The sequence below is a fragment of the Oryx dammah genome, unplaced genomic scaffold (genome assembly GCF_014754425.2).
Source record: "Oryx dammah isolate SB20612 unplaced genomic scaffold, SCBI_Odam_1.1 HiC_scaffold_14, whole genome shotgun sequence".
Taxonomy (NCBI): Eukaryota; Metazoa; Chordata; class Mammalia; order Artiodactyla; family Bovidae; genus Oryx; species Oryx dammah.
Window position 1 is genome coordinate 35,068,442 of NW_024070198.1, and position 19,172 is coordinate 35,087,613.

A 19,172-nucleotide genomic window follows, 5' to 3' on the forward strand; every position below is an offset into this window, starting at 1 on the left:
ACCTCACTTCACTAAAAAATAAACTCTTAGAGAAAAAAAGATGAAAATAGAGCAAAGCAATGAGTACTTTTCAAAAATTGCAAAAACACATGCTAACATGTCCCAAGAAAAATGTTTTCTAAATGTAAATGACCACCACTACAAAAAAAAAAGCAAAATAGTACTATAATAAAATACTCAATTGAACTATTAAAAATTGAAAGATGGTATCTCTTCAACAACTAAGAATGTACATTTTAGCTGCCTGAAGCATAAGAGAAAAGTAGAGTAACAGTATCGTGTAAACAATGCAAATTTAGAATGGGTTTTCTTTTTCAGGGAGCACCCAAACCAATAGCCATTGAACCCTGTGCTGGGAACAGAGCTGCAGTTCTGACCGTGTTTCTTTGTCTACCACGAGGGCCATCAGGTGCCCCTCCCCCTGGGCAGTCAGGTAAGATGAATGAGGCACCATCAAAAGTTAAGCAAAATATGTAGACGGAACAGAATAAATAAACAACACTACCAGATAGCATAATAAAGATATTTGCAAAGTTCTAATTCAAATTATGGTTAAATTTTATTAGAATACAACTTCTATCCAAATATCTAGCTATCTGCCTTGCTATAAATTCAGATTTGCCAGTGTTTCTCTTAGAAATGCATGTTGAATATATGTGTATTTGTATGTAATATACACATGTATGTATGTATATACACACACACTTCAATTAGTCATTGTAATTACAATGAGTACTTTCACTCGCGGGGTAAGCAAGTTCTTGACCCTTTTGGGCAGCTACTTTTCTCCCAGTATGTGTGTCATATAGGTTGCCAAATTATAAATGCGATTAGAAGCTTGCTTCATAAATATGGAATCTAATTAAGGAACTCACTTGCATGTTGGAATGTTTTGAGGCATCATAGGATAAGAGCTTGATGCATCCATCCTGGAACATTTAAGATATGTTCTTGCTGTCAGCACCAGCCAGGTGCAGTTCATAGACCTGGGGACCCTCTCCTTTAGTTGAGCACAGCCAGCCTTTTCCTCTGATATTCATTTTCCTGCATAAAAAGCATATTTTAAATTTGAAGTAACTCCATGTATCCTCTTAGAGATCTTCTCTTTGTTTTGACCATTGTCTATATTGTAAACATGCCCAATGTTGAGTATGACTTGTTCCTAAATCAGAAAGTGTGTATGTTTCTCTTTGTACATATCCTCTTCTTTCTGATCACAGTTTCTAATTGTTCTTTCTCCCAATTGTTTTCTCTAAACAACTCTTAGTGAAATGGAAGCTTTTTAAGGATAAGAGTGATTTCAAATCTATCTTTCTCATCAATTCCCCTTAAGAGTAAAATAAAATGCAAGAGATGTGGGCAGGTTCTCAGTAATGGAAGTTGATGATGAACTCATCTCTCTGCTTATTTTTCTTTCCTTAATTCCCTAGTTAGCTCTGACCTTGCTCCTTACTTTCTCAATTTGTGCCCAACAAGATACAGAAATGGAAGCTACCCTACTTTATAGCTTATACGTTTTAAGATATTCGTGTAATATAATTTTTTCCATATGGCAGCAGCAGATCTCCATTACCTCCAAATTTGTCAGTTATGATACCTGATGATATCTTGTTGTAGGAATTTCTCCCCACAGTAGTTGTTTTATTCAATGAAATAAACCTTCTCCTGTGTTGAGTTGAGTGCCTCCCCTTTCTCCTTTTAGAACCCACCAAGGTAAAGGGGATGCAGTGAACAGAATAGCTAGGCACTGGTCAGATAAGATGGATAATTATAGGTACTGTGCCCAGCTAATGGAAGTATTGTTTCAAGGATGGGATGATGTCCAAAACAAACACTCCACTAATGAAAACAAGCCTCTGCCATATACACCAAGGTTCTTCTAGATCCTTGACAAGATGACGTACTGACAGGCAGAGTGAAGGCAACTGCCAATACTCTGTCCCTTTAACCTTTGAAATCTATTTGACTGATTTGAAAAAGCCAAACAGCAGTGGGGACCATTACCTCAGCTGTGTTTTATTGCAGATGCATTGCAATTACTAATGATAATGCTATATTAGATGCATATAGTGCTTTACTCCTTACAAAGTGTTTTCCTATTTTTCATGGTTGATCCTTATGACAAGCATGAGCTATAGGTATCATAAAACTCACTTTAGAAATGAAAAGAACTTATGTATATAAATCTCTGTATTCCTATACTCAAGGAATAATTAGAAAGTATTAGAGTACAGAGCCAAACACCAAACAAAAATATTTATTACTAACATTCCAGGTAATTTTCTTCTATGATCTATAGGAGAGAGCTTATTTTTCTGTAATCTACAGCCCATGTCTTCACAAAGCCAAACATTTGGAGGAGTACTGAAAACATCTACAGGATTAATAAAAGTAGACAAAACCTTGAGTTAATTTACCACACTCTTTACAGTGACTATACATTGAACTGTGTTGAATATCTGTGTGCACAATTCAGGATGAGTTTATTCTTCCTTGAAAAAAAATAATTTTTTTAGCCAACTCTATAGGAGTAAGAAAACTCATTGATTCTACTCCTTCAAAATAAAATGTTGTCTTCTGTCTGCAGTCTATTTTGAAATGCATAAAAGACATAATATTACTAATGGGTCGATAGTAGGATGAGCAGATGGAAGATATAAAGCAAGTAAAGAAATGTTAATTGTAGAATCGAGGTGATGTAAATCCTGGAGTCCACTGTAAAATTCTTCCCGCTTCTCTCTGTGTTTGAAATTTTTTATGGTAAGATGTGGGAAACAGTATGTTTTTTAAGAAAAACTCTTGACTTTCTAGGGGTAAAGATGACAATGTCAATAGAAATTTTCTAATGTTCACATATGCGTTTTCTCTAATCAAGGCAAATGTTGACACCAGTATGCGAACTAAATGACTTATTTTTTTCCCTTTTCATCGAGATAATTTGGTGTGTACCTCGTCAATGAAAACTTATCATATATCATCCAGTATTTAAGAGGAAATGCATTCCATTGATAGTTTAGGCACCATATTGGCTCTTCAGAGGGAAATGTTGACATTGGTTATCTCATTGCTAATGTTCGGTTCATCTCATATCTTGACAGGAAGATAAAGATGTGTGCCTCTGCTTATCACAGTGTATAGAAAGCAGTTCATAAATATTATTGATAATAATGATAGGAAACCTGGAAAACATGACCTTGAGCAGCCACTTCTATCAGTGAGACTAAGTGAGCAATAATAAAATGAGCGATTGGACTAGAATCCATTCATTGATTCTCTAATTGTACCACCAGGAGCCTTATGTTCTGAAGAGCCTCCTCCAGCATTTGGTGCAGGGTTAGAGGTGAGAGGGAGTTAAGAAGAAAGTGGAGGAGGAGCCTCATGGACAAACCCCATTCCCACTGTGTAAAGGACAGGGTTCCCAGAGTCTTCTCTTGGCTCTTGGGCTGTTTATGTCTCCTAATGTGAACGTATCTATTCAGTGATGAATAAACATTAATTACTCGATTAAAAGTCCTCTTGCAGTACTTTGTACAATTTCTAATTTTTTAATCAGGCCCTTTTCTGAAACATAGCTTCCTAAATGTCAAATGCTTTTCATAATGCACTCTTCATTACCATGAATAAAAGCATTTAAGAGAAGAATGAGTTTGAGGATATGGAGAAGGCGGAAGCATCCTGTGAGCATGGTGGCTTTCTCTCAGAGCCTACATGTCAGCACTAACAAATAAGTGATTTGGAAAAAAAAGCAAGGGTTAGTTCTGGCCGTCTCTTTTAAGTAGCAACTAGTGGTTTTTTTTTGTTTTGTTTTGTTTTTTAATTCAAAGCATGGCCTTGTCTTTGGACTTTATGCTCTTTCTACCAGCAGATATTATTCCAGTATTATTTAGCAAGTAATACTAAACATGGCCCTTTTAGCATCTGTCTAAAATGCATGGAGTCCCTTCTATGGCTCATCTTAGCAGAGGTCAGAAGAGAAACTGCAGATTCATCCTTCAGATTACTCCATTCAGTTGTCTTTTTTTTTTTTTTCTCCATATAATGCATGTAGATGTTTATGAGCAATTCTCCGTCTAAGTAGCTTAGAAGAAGAAAAGCAAAAAATACTAAATAGACTTTTTGGCACTCCAGGTGCTGGGCTAATTAGGTTCCCTGCTCCCTATCTCTGTAAACCTGCTGCTTCATCCTTGTATTTCCTATGAACCACCACTGCCAACCACGCCAGACTCTCTTGGGCTAAAGCAGGATTTCTGCTGTGGACATATGTACACAGGCACTTTCTCTTGACCTCAGAGTGGTTGAAAGGCTGACGTCCCCATGAAAGCAGGGCATATCAAGTAACCCTGCTGCAGAGCACTGAACAACCAAGCATATCACCCGTCACCTTGGAGAGTAAGGTCCCCACGCATTTTAGAGTTACATTAGGATGAAATGTGGACAGAGTAAATAGAGCTCTTCAAAAGCATAAATTGAAAACGATCATGATTGCTGTCACTTTGTGATGGAAGATGATGGATTTCATAGTTTATGGATTCTTACTAATATGAAGCAGATTAACTTTTATCACTGGATTAAAAATCTGGTGGCCCAAATGTCCACTGCCTGAAAGGAGTTAGGTGCTTAACTTAAAATGTAGAATTTTGCCCTGATCTGGCTTCATGTTTGGCAAAACAAACAAAATGAAAGCTACTGGAAGTTCTAAGGGTTTGAAATTCTTTTCCCTTTAGGCTTTGAAGTTTTGGCAGGCTGACCAGATTATTTTGAAAAATCTAGAAATATAGTACAATGTTTAAAATGACAGTCTACCCACAGTGTCATGGGTAGTAATGACAAGAAGAGAACTTTGGTTTGATCAAATGAAAAGAAAGGATAACAAAAAGCAGAACAAGAGGGAAGAGAGCACTGAAGCAGGTCCTTTATATACACTAATTCATTTAATCCTCTTAATGAACCTGAGAAGTAGCTATTATTATCCCACTTTTACAAATTAATTAATTAACTTTTACAAATTAATTTGGAGAAGGAAATGGTGACCCACTCCAGTGTTCTTGCCTGGAGAATCCCATGGACTGAGGAGCCTGGTGGGCTGCAGTCCATGGGGTCACAAAGAGTCGGACACGACTGAGTGACTTTACTTACTTACTTGACTTACAAATTAAAAAAATACATATCCTTAAACTCAAGAGAGATTAAATGACTCATCCAGGGGCCAATACAGCCAGTGGGTGAGTAAACCTGAAGTCGAATTCAAGGCCACCTAGATCTTCAGCAGGCAAGACTCTACCTTATCAGTGTGTTTCTCTGGATAAAGATACAGTGGGATTCTCAATTGCTCTTCTTCTGGAAAAAGCTTTATATCCAGATGAAGGAGGAAGGACCTGGAGGGTTCTGCTAAGCATTGGGTTTAAGGCACAAGAAAGGTAGACTTCTCCTTCCTGGTGACTTAACTATAGGAATTTGATAGAATGCAAATATGTACATGCCGCAACCTATCTGCTAATGAAAATATGACTCCATTTTGTAGTAACAACATGGGGCCTGCAGTATTAGGACCACAACTTTGGTTCATATGTGTGAGTTAATGGACTTGGAGTCACAAGTCCCACCCAAAGTCCAGATCCAGCTCTGCCACCAGCTAACTGGGTGGCCAAGTCTTTTGATTTCTGGGTCGTATTTTTACATGTATGAAATGACTGGATTGGGCTTGATTCCTAGGATGGGTTTCACTCCACTCCTGTTGTACAGTTCTACTATCCATTATGCTAAGTCATGCCAGTTTGGGGTAACAAGAGCAATAAATTGTTTCTGAGGAGTAGCTTACCTTGCCTTTCCAGCTGCTCAAGATCAGTTAAGAAACTATATTCCATATATTATGTGTTAGGGAAAAAAGTAGCACCAATCGTTGCACTAAAAAAATAACATACACATTGTGAAGTGAAACTGTCAGTAGCTTCAGTCATCTTCGGCTCTTTGCAACCCCATGGACATAGCCCTCCAGTCTCCTCTGTCCATGGCATTCTCCAGGCAAGAATACTAGTTGAGTTCAGTTCAGTCGCTCAGTCGTGTCCGACTCTTTGCGACCCCATGAATCGCAGCACACCAGGCCTCCCTGTCCATCACCAACTCCCGGAGTTCACCCAAACTCATATCCATCGAGTTGGTGATGCCATCCAGCCATTTCATCCTCTGTCATCCCCTTCTCCTCCTGCCCCCAGTCCCTCCCAGCATCAGAGTCTTTTCCAATGAGTCAACTCTTTGCATGAGGTGGCCAGAGTATTGGAGTTTCAGCTTCAATGTCAGTCCTTCCAATGAACACCCAGGACGGATCTCCTTTAGGATGAACTGGTTGGATCTCCTTGCAGTCCAAGAGAGTCTCAAGAGTCTTCTCCAACATCACAGTTCAAAAGCATCAATTCTTTGGCGCTCAGCTTTCTTCTCAGTCCAACTCTCACATCCATACATGACCACAGGAAAAACCATAGCCTTGACTAGACGGTAGCTCAGTTGTGTCCAACTCTTTGTGACCCCATGGACTATACAGTCCTTGGAGTTCTCCAGGCCAGAATACTGGTGTGGATAGCCTTTCCTTTCTCCAGGGGATCTTCCCAACCCAGGGATCAAACCCAGGTCTCCCACATTGCAGGCAGATTCTTTACCAGCTGAGCCACTAGAATAGTCAACTAGCCAGTAAGAATTTGCTGTATGATGCATGGCGCTCAAATCTGGGGCTCTGTGACAACCTAGAGGAGTGGGATGAGGTGGGAGGGAGGTTCAAGAGGGAGGAAACATATGTTTACCTATGACTGATCCATGTGGATGTATGACAGAAACCAACACAATATTGTAAAGTATCCTCCAATTTAAAAGTTTTAAAAGTTCTTAAATAATTTTACTTTAAAAGTCTTGGACTGGAAGTCCCAGTCTTCCCAGCGTGTTTGGATAAGGCAGAACATTCATGTTGCCCTACTTCAGTGAGTAAAGAAATCTCATAGCCCCAGTCAGAGACTGAGGATCTGAGGTGGATTGGAAACAGACTCCAGGTCTGCTGACTCTCAGTGCAGCACACAGGCCTCTGAAACCTTTTTTTTTTTTTAACTAATTTACATTTTCCAGAAGCTTCTACAGTTTCCTATCCCTTAGGACTCTCTGTTTTCCTTCCATAACTCTGCCACAGTATCTTCAAATTACAGAAACACACCTGTTGATCTGACCTTAGCACTCTTTTTGTTTGAGGTAGCTGGAATAAGAAATAAAACCACTGAATTGTATCACAACTTATTAGAACAATCTGTCACGTAGGTTACCTTTTAACCTCAAGTTCAGACATTGTTGACATCCAGCACATGTGCGTGCGTGCGTGATCAGTCGTGTCTGACTCTTTGCCACCCCATCAGCCTAGCCCTCCGGGGTCCTCTCTCCATTGAATCTTCCAGGCAAGAATACCAGAGTGAGTTGCCATTTCCTACTCAGGGGATCTTCCAGACCCAGGGATCAAACCCACATCTCTGGCATCTCCTGCATTGGCAGGAGGATTCTTTACCACTAGCGTCACATCCAGGATATGGCACTCATGGCAGAATAAACTACAAAATGAGGAAAGAGAGCCCAGGGTGCAACAGAGATAAGAACAAATGTCTGGGACTATTGTGAATAATATGACTTTGTGTCCCAAAACTCTGATAGTCAAAGTAAACAAAATCTACAGGAAAAACTGAATTTATCTTCTTTCCAAAATATAGTTATTATGCACCTTCATTTGTTACATTTATTTATTAAAAAACATGTAAAAATACCTGCTACAGGTCAAGCAGTGTATTATATGGTAGTGAACGAAACAGAGTCCCTGCCCCCATAGATGTTAGTATCTGCGTGGAGATGCACAGAAGCAAATAACCATGCAAATAAACCTGTAATTGTGAAACACGTTAAGTTTTGTGAATGAAGAGTAGGCAATGTTATGAGAAAGAGGTGAAATAAAACTTACGTACAGTTGCTAAGCTTGAATATCTTTCAGCAGTAGCAGCAAAACAGTAAACATAGTTATTAAAATATCCTTTCCTCAGTTCTTACTTATCATTGTGTCTCTGTGGTGTTTGACTGTTGAATATTCACCATCTCGCCTCTCCAACTTCTGGAAACTCTCTCTGGTGTGCTTTGCCTCGATCTATCACAGGTGCCTACTGAGAATTTACTTAGAGAGAATGGATGTAAAGCACCTCCCATGTGTTCATTGCCTATTTCACCAGCACTCTTAAGTATAGGTGGGCATTCCCTAAGGATTGGTCCTGAGCCAATTTCTCATCCTACCCCACCCTCTCCGTTTAGGATGATGCTCTGTTTGCTCATTGCAGGAACTTTTCAGATGCTAACTCCCAACTCCATGGATCTTCAGCCATCACTGGATTTTCTCCAGTTTTAGTGTAAAGTCACTCTTCCTTCCCCCTCTCCCATTACTGCCCCCTACTCCCCTCTTCTGAATTTACTGTTTTTTTTTTTTTAATTAAATTTATTTATTTGGTTGTGCTAGGGATATGCAGAATCTTTTGTTGTGCTGTGTGAAATCTAGTTCCCGCACTTAGGATCGAACCCGGGTCCCCTGCATTGGGAGCATGGTGTCTTAGCCAACAGACCAGCAGGGGAGTCCCCTGAATTTACTGTTTTTGTAAAGTCCATTTCCGAGTGGCTCAAGTTTGAAACTTTGGAGTTAGCTTTCTTCCTTCTCTTTCTCCCCTTCGACATCCCTATAGCCACGAAGCTCTTTAGGTTTTACCCCTGAGGCAGATAGAGCAGACTTCCTTCTGCCGTTTTCACTCTCTCCATGTTTTGCTCAGGCCCTGTTTGCCTCCCATCTGGACTTCTGCCAAAGGAAGGCACAATTCTCTCACTCCCTTTCTCATAGACCTTTGCTAACTTTTCATTGCCTGTTGAAGTGAGTCCAGACATTCACTCCGGGATGTAAGGGCCTCCTTGTCCTCTGTCCAGCCTTCTTTCAGGGTTGGTAGGCATGGAGTCCTTGCCAGTGCCCACCAGCACAGCACCTCTGGCTAGTCTGGGGCCCACGTGCAATGAGTTTAACCTCCTGAGCCCTGTTTCCTCATCTAGGAGATAAGAACAATGACCGGGTAGAAGGCCTTTATGATTGGGATTCCACCTGTGTATTTCTTCCTGTGATTTCATGAGTGTGTGTCTGTCATCTTTCATGCTCACTGTGGTCCCTTGTTCTGAAAGGCCCTCTCCCTCTCAGCTGCCTGTGTTCAAAGCCCAGTTCAAATGCCACTTTTTCCATAGAACCTCTTCAGTTTACTCCATACCCATGTGACCCTGTGCTCATGAAATCCTATACAGTTTGCATAGGACATGTGTCAAAGTCACTGTGTCCTTTTGTTTAAACTTTCCTCCCAGGTATTAAGCTCTCTGAGGGCAGTGGTTATATCTCAGTTTATCTTTGGATCCCTTGTAGCTAACAAATTCTTTGTACTTAGGAGTTGCTTGATAAGTGTTCAATTAATGAATAAAATTAATTATCCTTAAATGGTAGAACTTCTTTACCAAAACATGTAGAAAATATCTAGATACATACTACAAAACTGTAAACTTTACTAGGTAAAATTTCACTTCAGGCTCATAATCATTTTTTAATTATTTTTGTTTATTTTTAATTAGAGTATAATTGCAGGCCCATAATCTTTGATAGAATGGACCTTATGTTTTTATGATTCATGCAGGAGTCAAGCTACATTCTTAGGGACTAAAATCAAGCCCAACACTGTACCTTTGATTAAAAAATATCTATAAAACTTACTTGTTCAGATTTAAAGTTCAAGAAAAATCAGAATATTAGTGAAAGATGACACAAAATAATAAAACATTGTATTTTCAATGTAACATGTACTAAACCTATCATAAAGTTGTTTTATTTTTGTAATTTGGACTTTGATTTCTTTCTTGGATAATAATTTTTTTGCAAAACCATTTTATTTAATTTTGAAAGAGCACAACTCAGTTCCATCCTTTATGACCAAAAAAATATATACTGAACCTTGTGAAATAAATGTCCACATATTACTTACACACAGGACAAATAACCTCACAAAATATATCTGGCAAATAAAAAGTATCAGTGTCTGGTGTAGTTGTTGCCATTAACCCCCACCATTAGCCCAATCTACTCTGTGTTCTTTATGTTTGTTGAATTGGCATCACCCTATAATATATATATTATCACTTTCATTTCACAGACAAGGGAAATTAATTCATGGGGCTTTTTTGCCTGTGCGCGTGCCCTCGTGCTTAGTCGCTCAGCCGTGTCTGACTCTTTCAGACCCTTTGGACTGTAGTCTGCCGGGTTCCTCCGTCCATGGGATTCTCCAGGCAAGAATGCTGGAGTGGGTTGCCGTGCCCTCCTCCAGGGGATCTTCCTGACCCAGGAATCGAATCCTGTGTCTCCTGTGCCTCCTGCATTGCAGAATTCTTTACCTGCTGAGCCATCAGGAAAACCGTGTTACTTACCTACATATTAATTAAGAGATGGAGCCAGAATTTTAAACCAGAAAATTTCACACCATTGTGCTCTTTCCAAATCTTTTTTTTTTTTGCAGGATTGGTGCGGCAGGGTAGGGGGTGGGGGATTTGGGGTTAGCCATGTGCTTTTTTAGGATAGTACAAGCTGGCAAACTTTTTCTTGTACTGACCAGGGTCACCGAGAAATGACATCGCCTTCGTTCTCCCATTTGAGATATTAGAGTTTATTTTTGTACTATTGTCAGTTGAGAGAAATTGATAATGTATAAATGAAACAAAGAAGAAAACAAAGACAACAAACTTGAGGAATAGTGAACATGGCTAATTAAACATACTGCAGAAGTGAGTGAAACATCCTAAACATTAACTGATTCAAAGACTTTCAAGATAGAGTAATCAGAAACAAACTCACATAAAAAGTCAGGATTTATGGACATGAAAAATGAGACCATCAGCACTGAAAGCATGGTCAACACATTTCTCTCTTTTTATTTTTCTTCCCACGTGCCCCCACTTTCAGGTGTTTCTAAAAATGACTGGTAAATAATTACTGTGGTCAAAGAGAAAAATAGGAAAAAACAGCAACTCAGCAAATCAACTTACAAAGTCAAAGGGGAATATTTGTTTGGAATAGGCAAGCTGCCTTTGAAGCAAAAAAACAACAAAATAAGAATTTTGTGGGCATGAATAAACTGCAAAAGCTTAATCAGTACCCCTGACCCTATAGGTATTTCTTCTGATAGCTAACACCATGGTGTATATAAAAAACTGCCAATAATAAGACATTTTACTTTTAGCTGATTATGAATTAAATAGTCCTGCATTACATAGGTTTAGGGGAATTTAGCAGAAGGCTAAATCTATTCTTGCATTTAACAAGGATAGATGGGTGGCCTGAGTATCATTGGAAAAGACTCTGATGCTGGGAGGGATTGAGGGCAGGAGGAGAAGGGGACGACAGAGGATGAGATGGCTGGATGGCATCACTGACTCGATGGATGTGAGTCTGAGTGAACTCCAGGAGTTGGTGATGGACGGGGAAGCCTGGTGTGCTGCGATTCATGGGGTCACAGAGAGTCGGACATGACTGAGCGACTGAACTGAACTGAACTGAGTATCAGAGAATTTTAGAATTTTTGGAACTTTGGAAATGGCCTTAGAAATTACTTAGTTCTATCCCACATTTTGCAGAGGAAACTTGGAGAGCCAGATTTGGGGCGAGAATTGTCTCGGGTTAACATTGAATAGGAACTACAACCAGAATCTCTGCATCCCTCACGCAGGAAGGGACTTTGCTCTTCTTCCTGTTCGTTAAGCCAGGTTGAAAAATATAACCTGGGGAAAAAAAATAACAATACACTTCTTACCAGAAGGCATACAGAAAGGAACTCCCTAGATCCAAAAAGGAGAATTAAATAACCTGAGGAAATATGTCTCCTTACCAGCAAACTGACAACATGCTAAGAAAACGTGGCTCAAGGGTCCTGGGAATTCTGTCTTCTCATGTAAATGTTTTTCTTAGGACCACTTCAGAGGACCAGTGGTCCCTTAATAAACCCAGTGGGAGTACACCCAAGTTTTCATCAAAATTCTGTGTTATATTGTTAGCTGATTTAGTCCCAGATCCTACCTTTTACTATCGAGCAAAGGTATTTGTGAGTTTGCTATGCCTTCGTTTTTAATGAACGGTGGAGGAACAGGCAGCAGCAGTAGTAATGTGATTCTAAAAAAGGTAAATGTTGATTATAATTAATTAATGCCTTAAAACACCAGAGCATCTTTCTCTAAGGGCTCTCAGGGAAAGAGTTAATAGCCTTCTAAAAAGTGAATGATTTACCTCCCTTCATTCACTTTCAGTTCAGTTCAGTTCAGTCACTCAGTCGTGTCCGACTCTTTGTGACCCCATGAATCACAGCACACCAGGCCTCCCTGTCCATCACCAACTCCTGGAGTTCACTCAAACTCATGTCCATCGAGTAAGTGATGCCATCCAGCCATCTCATCCTCTGTCGTCCCCTTCTCCTGCCCCCAGTCACTCCCAGCGTCAGAATCTTTTCCATTGAGTCAACTCTTCTCATGAGGTGGCCAAAGTATTGGAGTTTCAGCTTTAGCATCAGTCCTTCCAATGAACACCCAGGACTGATCTCCTTTAGAACGGACTGGTTGGATCTCTTTGCAGTCCAAGGGACTCTCAAGAGTCTTCTCCAACACCACAGTTCAAAAGCATCAATTCTTCGGTGCTCAGCTTTCTTCACAGTCCAACTCTCACATCCATACATGACTACTGGAAAAACCATAGCCTTGACTAGACGGACCTTTGTTGGCAAAGTAATGTCTCTGCTTTTGAATATGCTATCTAGGTTGGTCATAACTTTCCTTCCAAGGAGCAAGCGTCTTTTAGTTTCATGGCTGCAGTCACCATCTACAGTGATTTTGGAGCCCCAAAAAATAAAGTGTGACACTGTTTCCACTGTTTCCCCATCTATTTCCCATGAAGTGATGGGACCAGAGGCCATGACCTTAGTTTTCTGAATGTTGAGCTTTAAGCCAACTTTTTCACTCTCCTCTTTCACTTTCATCAAGAGGCTTTTTAGTTCCTCTTCACTTTCTGCCGTAAGGGTAGTTTCTTAAATTATTTTTTATTGGAATAGAGTAACTTTACAAGATTATGTTAGTTTCTGCTGTACATCAGAGGGAATATCCCCTCTGTTTTGAATTTCCTTCCCATTTAGGTCACCACAAAACACTGAGTTCCCTGTACTATAAAGTAGGTTCTCATTAGTGTTATCCGTTTTATATGTAGCAGTGTGTATATCCCAGTCTCCCAGTTCATCCTACCCCCACCTTATTTGCAAATTAGCAGAGCCCATCTGAATTGGGCCAACATCCCTAACTGATGGGCAACAAGTTCAGCTAAAGCACCAACAAAACTTAAGAGAGAGCTCATCCTTTTCCTTAGGACCTGGGAGGCTAAATTAGTCCACCAGGCTCCCAGGAGGTGGTTTGAGGAGTTCTACATGGTCCCTGGGATCATCGTTTAGAAGCCTTGGAGGAATAAATGGATTTTTGCCCCATGAACCTTCTGTCTGACATAATTTGAACTGAACCTTGAAGGCTCTAAAAGTCTGGATACAATGACCAAACATTCAGTTCCATTTATTCAAGGAGCCAGGGAAGGATCATCAAATCAATAACATGACTCTGCCATCTGCCTTCCCTTTGCTCACCATCATAATGAAAAATGACTCCTTAAGTGTTCTGTGAGGCAATTAGCTCCGAATGCAGAGCTGTAATGGGGAGAGGCCGAGTCACATTTGTATTCAAAACTTTACTAGTAAAATAGAAAGGAAACTGTTGTCCATATTAATAGACACATAAAGTGTATAAATGGGGTAATTAGGTATTACTCCATTGATGCACGTGATTATACAACTGCAGAAACCAGAGATAGGAAGGGCACTGGAATGACATCTGGCCCATCCAGCTGCTTGCAGCCACAGCTGGTGACCCTGCCCAGAACCATCTTGGACAGACAGATTTTTTCTAAAGACTTTCCCAAAAGGCATACCCATAACTTCCGGGACAAATTCATTCTGTTATTTAACAGTCTTCACACTGCAGTTTGATCCCATTTTCTTTTGTTCTTTTTCTTCTTGTGCTCATTTTCCCAGAAATAGAGAGCAGCTGATTGTTTTCCTTATAATCATCTATCACGTGGGTGGTAGAAAGCAGTTTGGAGATCACCTTCCGGCCTTCAGTTCAGGTTCAATATAGGACACCCTGCCTTAGGACTTCCAGCTTAGGTCACCTTATGACTCTTAGAATGCTCTTCAACCTTCCCAGATATCACTGGCTTAAGAACCACCCCAATGGCTCAGCAGGTAAAGAATCCACCTGCAGTGCAGGAGACACAGGAGACATGGGTTTGGTGACTGGGTCAGGAAGATCCCCTGGAGGGGGAAATGGCAACCCACTCTAGTATTCTTGCCTGAAAAATCTCATGACAGAGGAGCCTGGTGGGCTACAGTCCATGGGATCACAAAGAGTCGGATATGACGAGGGAATTCTTTCCCTTTGGCAGATGAGGATACCTAGGTTTACCTGATCGGTCTTCCTTGGAATCCAATATTTATTACACAGCAGAACCAATGCTAGAATCCAAAAAGCTTCTCTGGCTTGACTCCTGTTTGTTTTTTCGGTGCCTGACCTCTCTCGTGAAATGAACTGCCCTGTTCACTGGTTACTTCCCCACTTTATAGTTCAGTGGAACTTCTCTGCCGCTCCTAACCTTTTCTGCCATTCTGCATTTTGTATTTATGCCTGCTACTCTTCTTGCACAAGAAAAGGGAGCAGTGAGTTTCAGTTCATTTCTCTGAGGTTTCAGGGTTATTTTGGAAGCTTCATCATGTCATTCCAAACACCATTCTCATACTTTGTCCCCATTTGTGTTATTTGCAAATATGGTGATTTTAAGGAGATGTTAAGTGCCTCCCTGGAGTCCAACATGACTTTTAAAATACCACTTGTTATGGGTCCACCATACCTCTGTCCCTTCGCAAGTACTGGTCCTTCTGCCTGAACTGTCCTCTAATACACACGCCTACCCTTTCCACCAACAGACTTTCTTATTCAGTGGTCACCTCCTCTGTGAGACTTGTCCCCATCTCTGCCCATTTTCAGTCCACTACTTTTTTTTTTTAATGTACTACTATAAAAATTTCGTTACACTGTCACTGTTCTTCCCAGACAAGCTAAAGGCAGGGATTTCCCCTTTATTTACCATTATATCTCCAGGGGCTAAGTGATGCTTAGAGCATAAAAGAAACACAGTATATTAATATCTGCTGAATTATTTTCCTTCTTTCTCCTACTTACTCGTCCTTATTGGTGCTAACTTCCCAGAGTCCAGCTCTTAAGCTACCTATGAATTCATACTTCCTGATTGCATTTTATCCATGTGCTTGTTATTTCTACCTTAATATAAATTAATTCTAAAGACTTCTTAGGTTAAAAAAAAAGCCTCCTTAATCTCTGGTCTAAATTTTGGCTTGTGAAATAGAATTGAGAACTTTGCTGAAATTAAAATGACTGCTTCGTCACTGCTAACCAAGACTATCACTTTAGCCTAATTCTGGAGGCCTGTTTGTCACAGGTCAGGTTACTCATTTTGCAATATGATTTCTTCTACATTTGACAGATTTCTTTGGGTGTTTTGTTATTTTTTTCCCACATATGAAAATCTCACTTGGATGGTTTGATCATTCATATAATCATTGTTTGATCATTTCTAAAGCCATCCTTTTTGCCTATTCTTAAAACTGAATGTTTCATGAGCTCTTCTTAGTTCTTGGTGCTTTAAGTAGATCAGAGTCCCTACCCGGGACTCCATGGCCCAGGTGGGTCACCATACGCTGCTTTTGCTGTCCCAACCATCCATATTCAGTCTCTCCTAATCTTGCTATGCTACATGGCTTTTACATCCCTTGTTGCTGGTTTTTAGATCACAGTTATTGTTAAGACAGATTTTTCTAAGACTTCAAGTCTGCTTTAAGCATATTTTAAAAAAAATTTTTAATGTGTATTACATTTTATTTTTTTAAAATTTTGAAAAAAATAAAAAATAAAATAAAAATAAAAATTTTGGCTGTACCCCACAGCCTATGGGATGTTGTTTCCCTGACCAAGGATTGAACCCACATCCCTGCATTGGAAAGCAGAGTCTTAACCACTGGACACGAAGGAAGTCTCAGAGCATAATTTTTTAGACTTTTATCTTTCATGTAGAAATAAGTCAGTCTTTTTAAGCCTATCTTATGCACTACAGATAATGTTCTGTTTCCCTTTATAATGTTCTGTTTCCCTTTATATCTCCATTGGGTCACTTCAATATTTGCATTAGTGCTTTTCACTTTCTTTAACACTTCAGAAACAGCTTTTCTTAGCTTTCCCCAATGCTTCAGAAGCATCATCTTTTCCTAGGCTCCATAAGTGACTTTTAGTCTTTTGTTTATTTATTTATTTATTTATTTTTAAATTTATTTATTTATTTTTAATTTTTACTTTACAATTCTGTATTGGTTTTGGCATAGGTTGACATGAATCCACCACAGGTGTACATGCGTTCCCAAACATGAGCCCTTGAAGGACAATTGCTTTTTAGAATTTTGCTGTTTTCTGTCAAACCTCAACATGAATCAGCCATAGGCATACATATATCCCTTGTTAGGACATTCCTAAGTTCCGTTTTATCTCTTTGTGAAGGTCTTGTCTGTCCATCTGAGCTCCCCCTCAATGTCCTTTGTCCATCTGCATTAAAAATATTTCTAAGAAATTCAAATTAAAACAATCCTGAGATATCATTTCTCACCTATCATGCTGGTGAAAATTTATAAGTATGACAATGCATTGCTGATGAGAATGCAAACTGGTCCAGCCCTACTGGGGGAGAATTTGACAATACCTAAGGAAACTACCCTTGTACTCTGTGGACCCAGCAGTCCCATGTCTACAAATGTGCCCTAAAATAAACCTCCAGCAACATGAAAATTCATAGCCATTGATCATTTCAGCGTTGTTTGCTACTGCTAAGTCGCTTCAGTCGTGTCCGACTCTGTGTGACCCCATAGACGGCAGCCCACCAGGCTCCGCCGTCTCTAGGATTCTCCAGGCAAGAACACTGGAGTGGGTTGCCATTTCCTTCTCTAATAGTGTTGTTTGCAGTCATATAATATTAAGAACAGCCTAAATGACCATATGTAGGGAAGTAGTAAAATAAATTATGATACGTCCACAAATGGTGTATAAATGCATCAGTAAAGAAGAATAAGGAAGTTTTCTATGAACTAATTAGAGATTATTTCCAAGGTATTATTAAGTGGAAAATGCAAACTGCAAAAGGTTACCTAGAGTTTGCTATCCTTTAGCATCAAGTAAAGAAATTTGATCACATATATAAAAATCTACTAAATTTTGCAAAAGATTACAAGAAGAATACTAATGAGATTGGTTACCTGCAGAAAGTAAAGTGAGAATGGAGTATAAAATGGGGGAGTGAGAGAGGGAGGAACAGGGATGAGGACGAAGAGACATTTCTTTGAGTGGACCTTTTTACAAACCTCTTTACTCTTGGAAACACTCTAATGTTTCACATACCTAATAAAGAAATCAAACTGGGAGATGGAGAACCCAAAATGGAATATGAACAGTGGAAAATGAACTTAAATGCTTTACAAATGAATAGCATAACTACACTGAGGGGATAGGGAGGAAAAGAACAACCTATGTAATTTTGGAGAATAATATTTTGACTGTATAGAGTAAGGCTAAATGCAAAGAGAAAAATACACATTGTATTATGATTAGCACGTTTGTTTCTTCTGGAAACAGGGGACTGAGTTAGCAATTCTGACATGACTTTATGTCTGTGCAAGGATTGAACAAAGAAGCAAATATGGTGTGGATAATGAGAGCTAATTCTCTCAATTTCAGAGAAAAACAGATACTTATGAGGAAAGTAAGAAGGGTAGAATGAGTCCTGTGATACTGGTATTTGAGGGATCTGCATAGACTCATTCACATACAGGTAGATTAAAAGAGAAATAGAGATGTGTGTAAGTGGGTTAATATACATATGTATGTTTCCTAACTGTGTCTGCTGAGAGGGCCTGGAAGCAGTGATATTTCAGCAGCAGCGAACACTCCTAGCACCCATATTTTGGTTTCTTAACACCATTTTTCAATAAAAGGAACTGGGGCTTTTTGAAGAAATGATTGACTCCAAGGCTAGGAAGGAAAAATGCAGTTGAAATAGAACATCTGATCCCAGAAAGTAAGTGTTCAAAAAATTATAATGACGTGTTGAAATGATATAGAAGCCCACGTGCAGGAGCACCCAATTGCCAAAGCTAGAACAACTTGAACAAAAAAATAAATAAGGATACTATTGGATTATAACTCAAAGAATAAATTAAATATCTGTAAGTCTACATCAACATAGTTGTGTAAACTTGAATAGTTCTTTATTCATAATTGAATAAATAAATAATACAATTCTTTAATTTTAAATTAAAATTGAATAAAATTTGTTCAATTATGAATAAATAAGAGAGTAGGGGAGCTCTTCCTTACAGTGGAATTTCAGTTAATGAGTATATAGAAAATAAGGAAAATATGAACATGTTCATTAGATAAATACTAGAGTAGTAATTATTGCAGGCAAGAACCACTGATGGAATTAAAATTAATGGGAGAATATATAATATAAACTGTACACTTGCATAGCCTTGAAGTATTGATATTACATAGTCCCACAAGGCATTTATTAATTACAAATGGGAAAATCATTCATTTATCGTAGAAAACTGTAGAAGACATGACCTTATCCAAATGATCAAGGTTAATATCACTGGTAATAAAGCATAGAAATTGTATACCTCCTGATCTGTTGCACTGAAAAGAGCAAAATGTCACTTCCAAAGGGTTCTTGTTAAATGTGTAACACCAGTGTAATCATGAGAAGAGATCAGACAAATTCAAATTGAGGAACAGCCTATAAAACAAACTGACCAGAACTCTTCAAAAGTGTCAAGATCATGAAAGACAAAGAAAGACTGAGGAATTAACACCGATTAGGGACTAATGACATTACACGCAGT

General features: G+C 39.2%; 1 protein-coding gene across 1 annotated transcript in view; it reads left to right on the forward strand.

Annotated features, from left to right (window-relative positions):
* The window catches only part of ATRNL1 (attractin like 1), a 794,298-nt gene that overhangs the window by 664,747 nt on the left and 110,379 nt on the right, over window positions 1-19,172 (forward strand). The window contains exon 28 of the mRNA XM_040255081.1: window positions 319-433. Within this exon, the coding sequence (XP_040111015.1) occupies window positions 319-433 (115 nt within the window). The remainder of the gene's footprint in view (window positions 1-318; window positions 434-19,172) is intronic.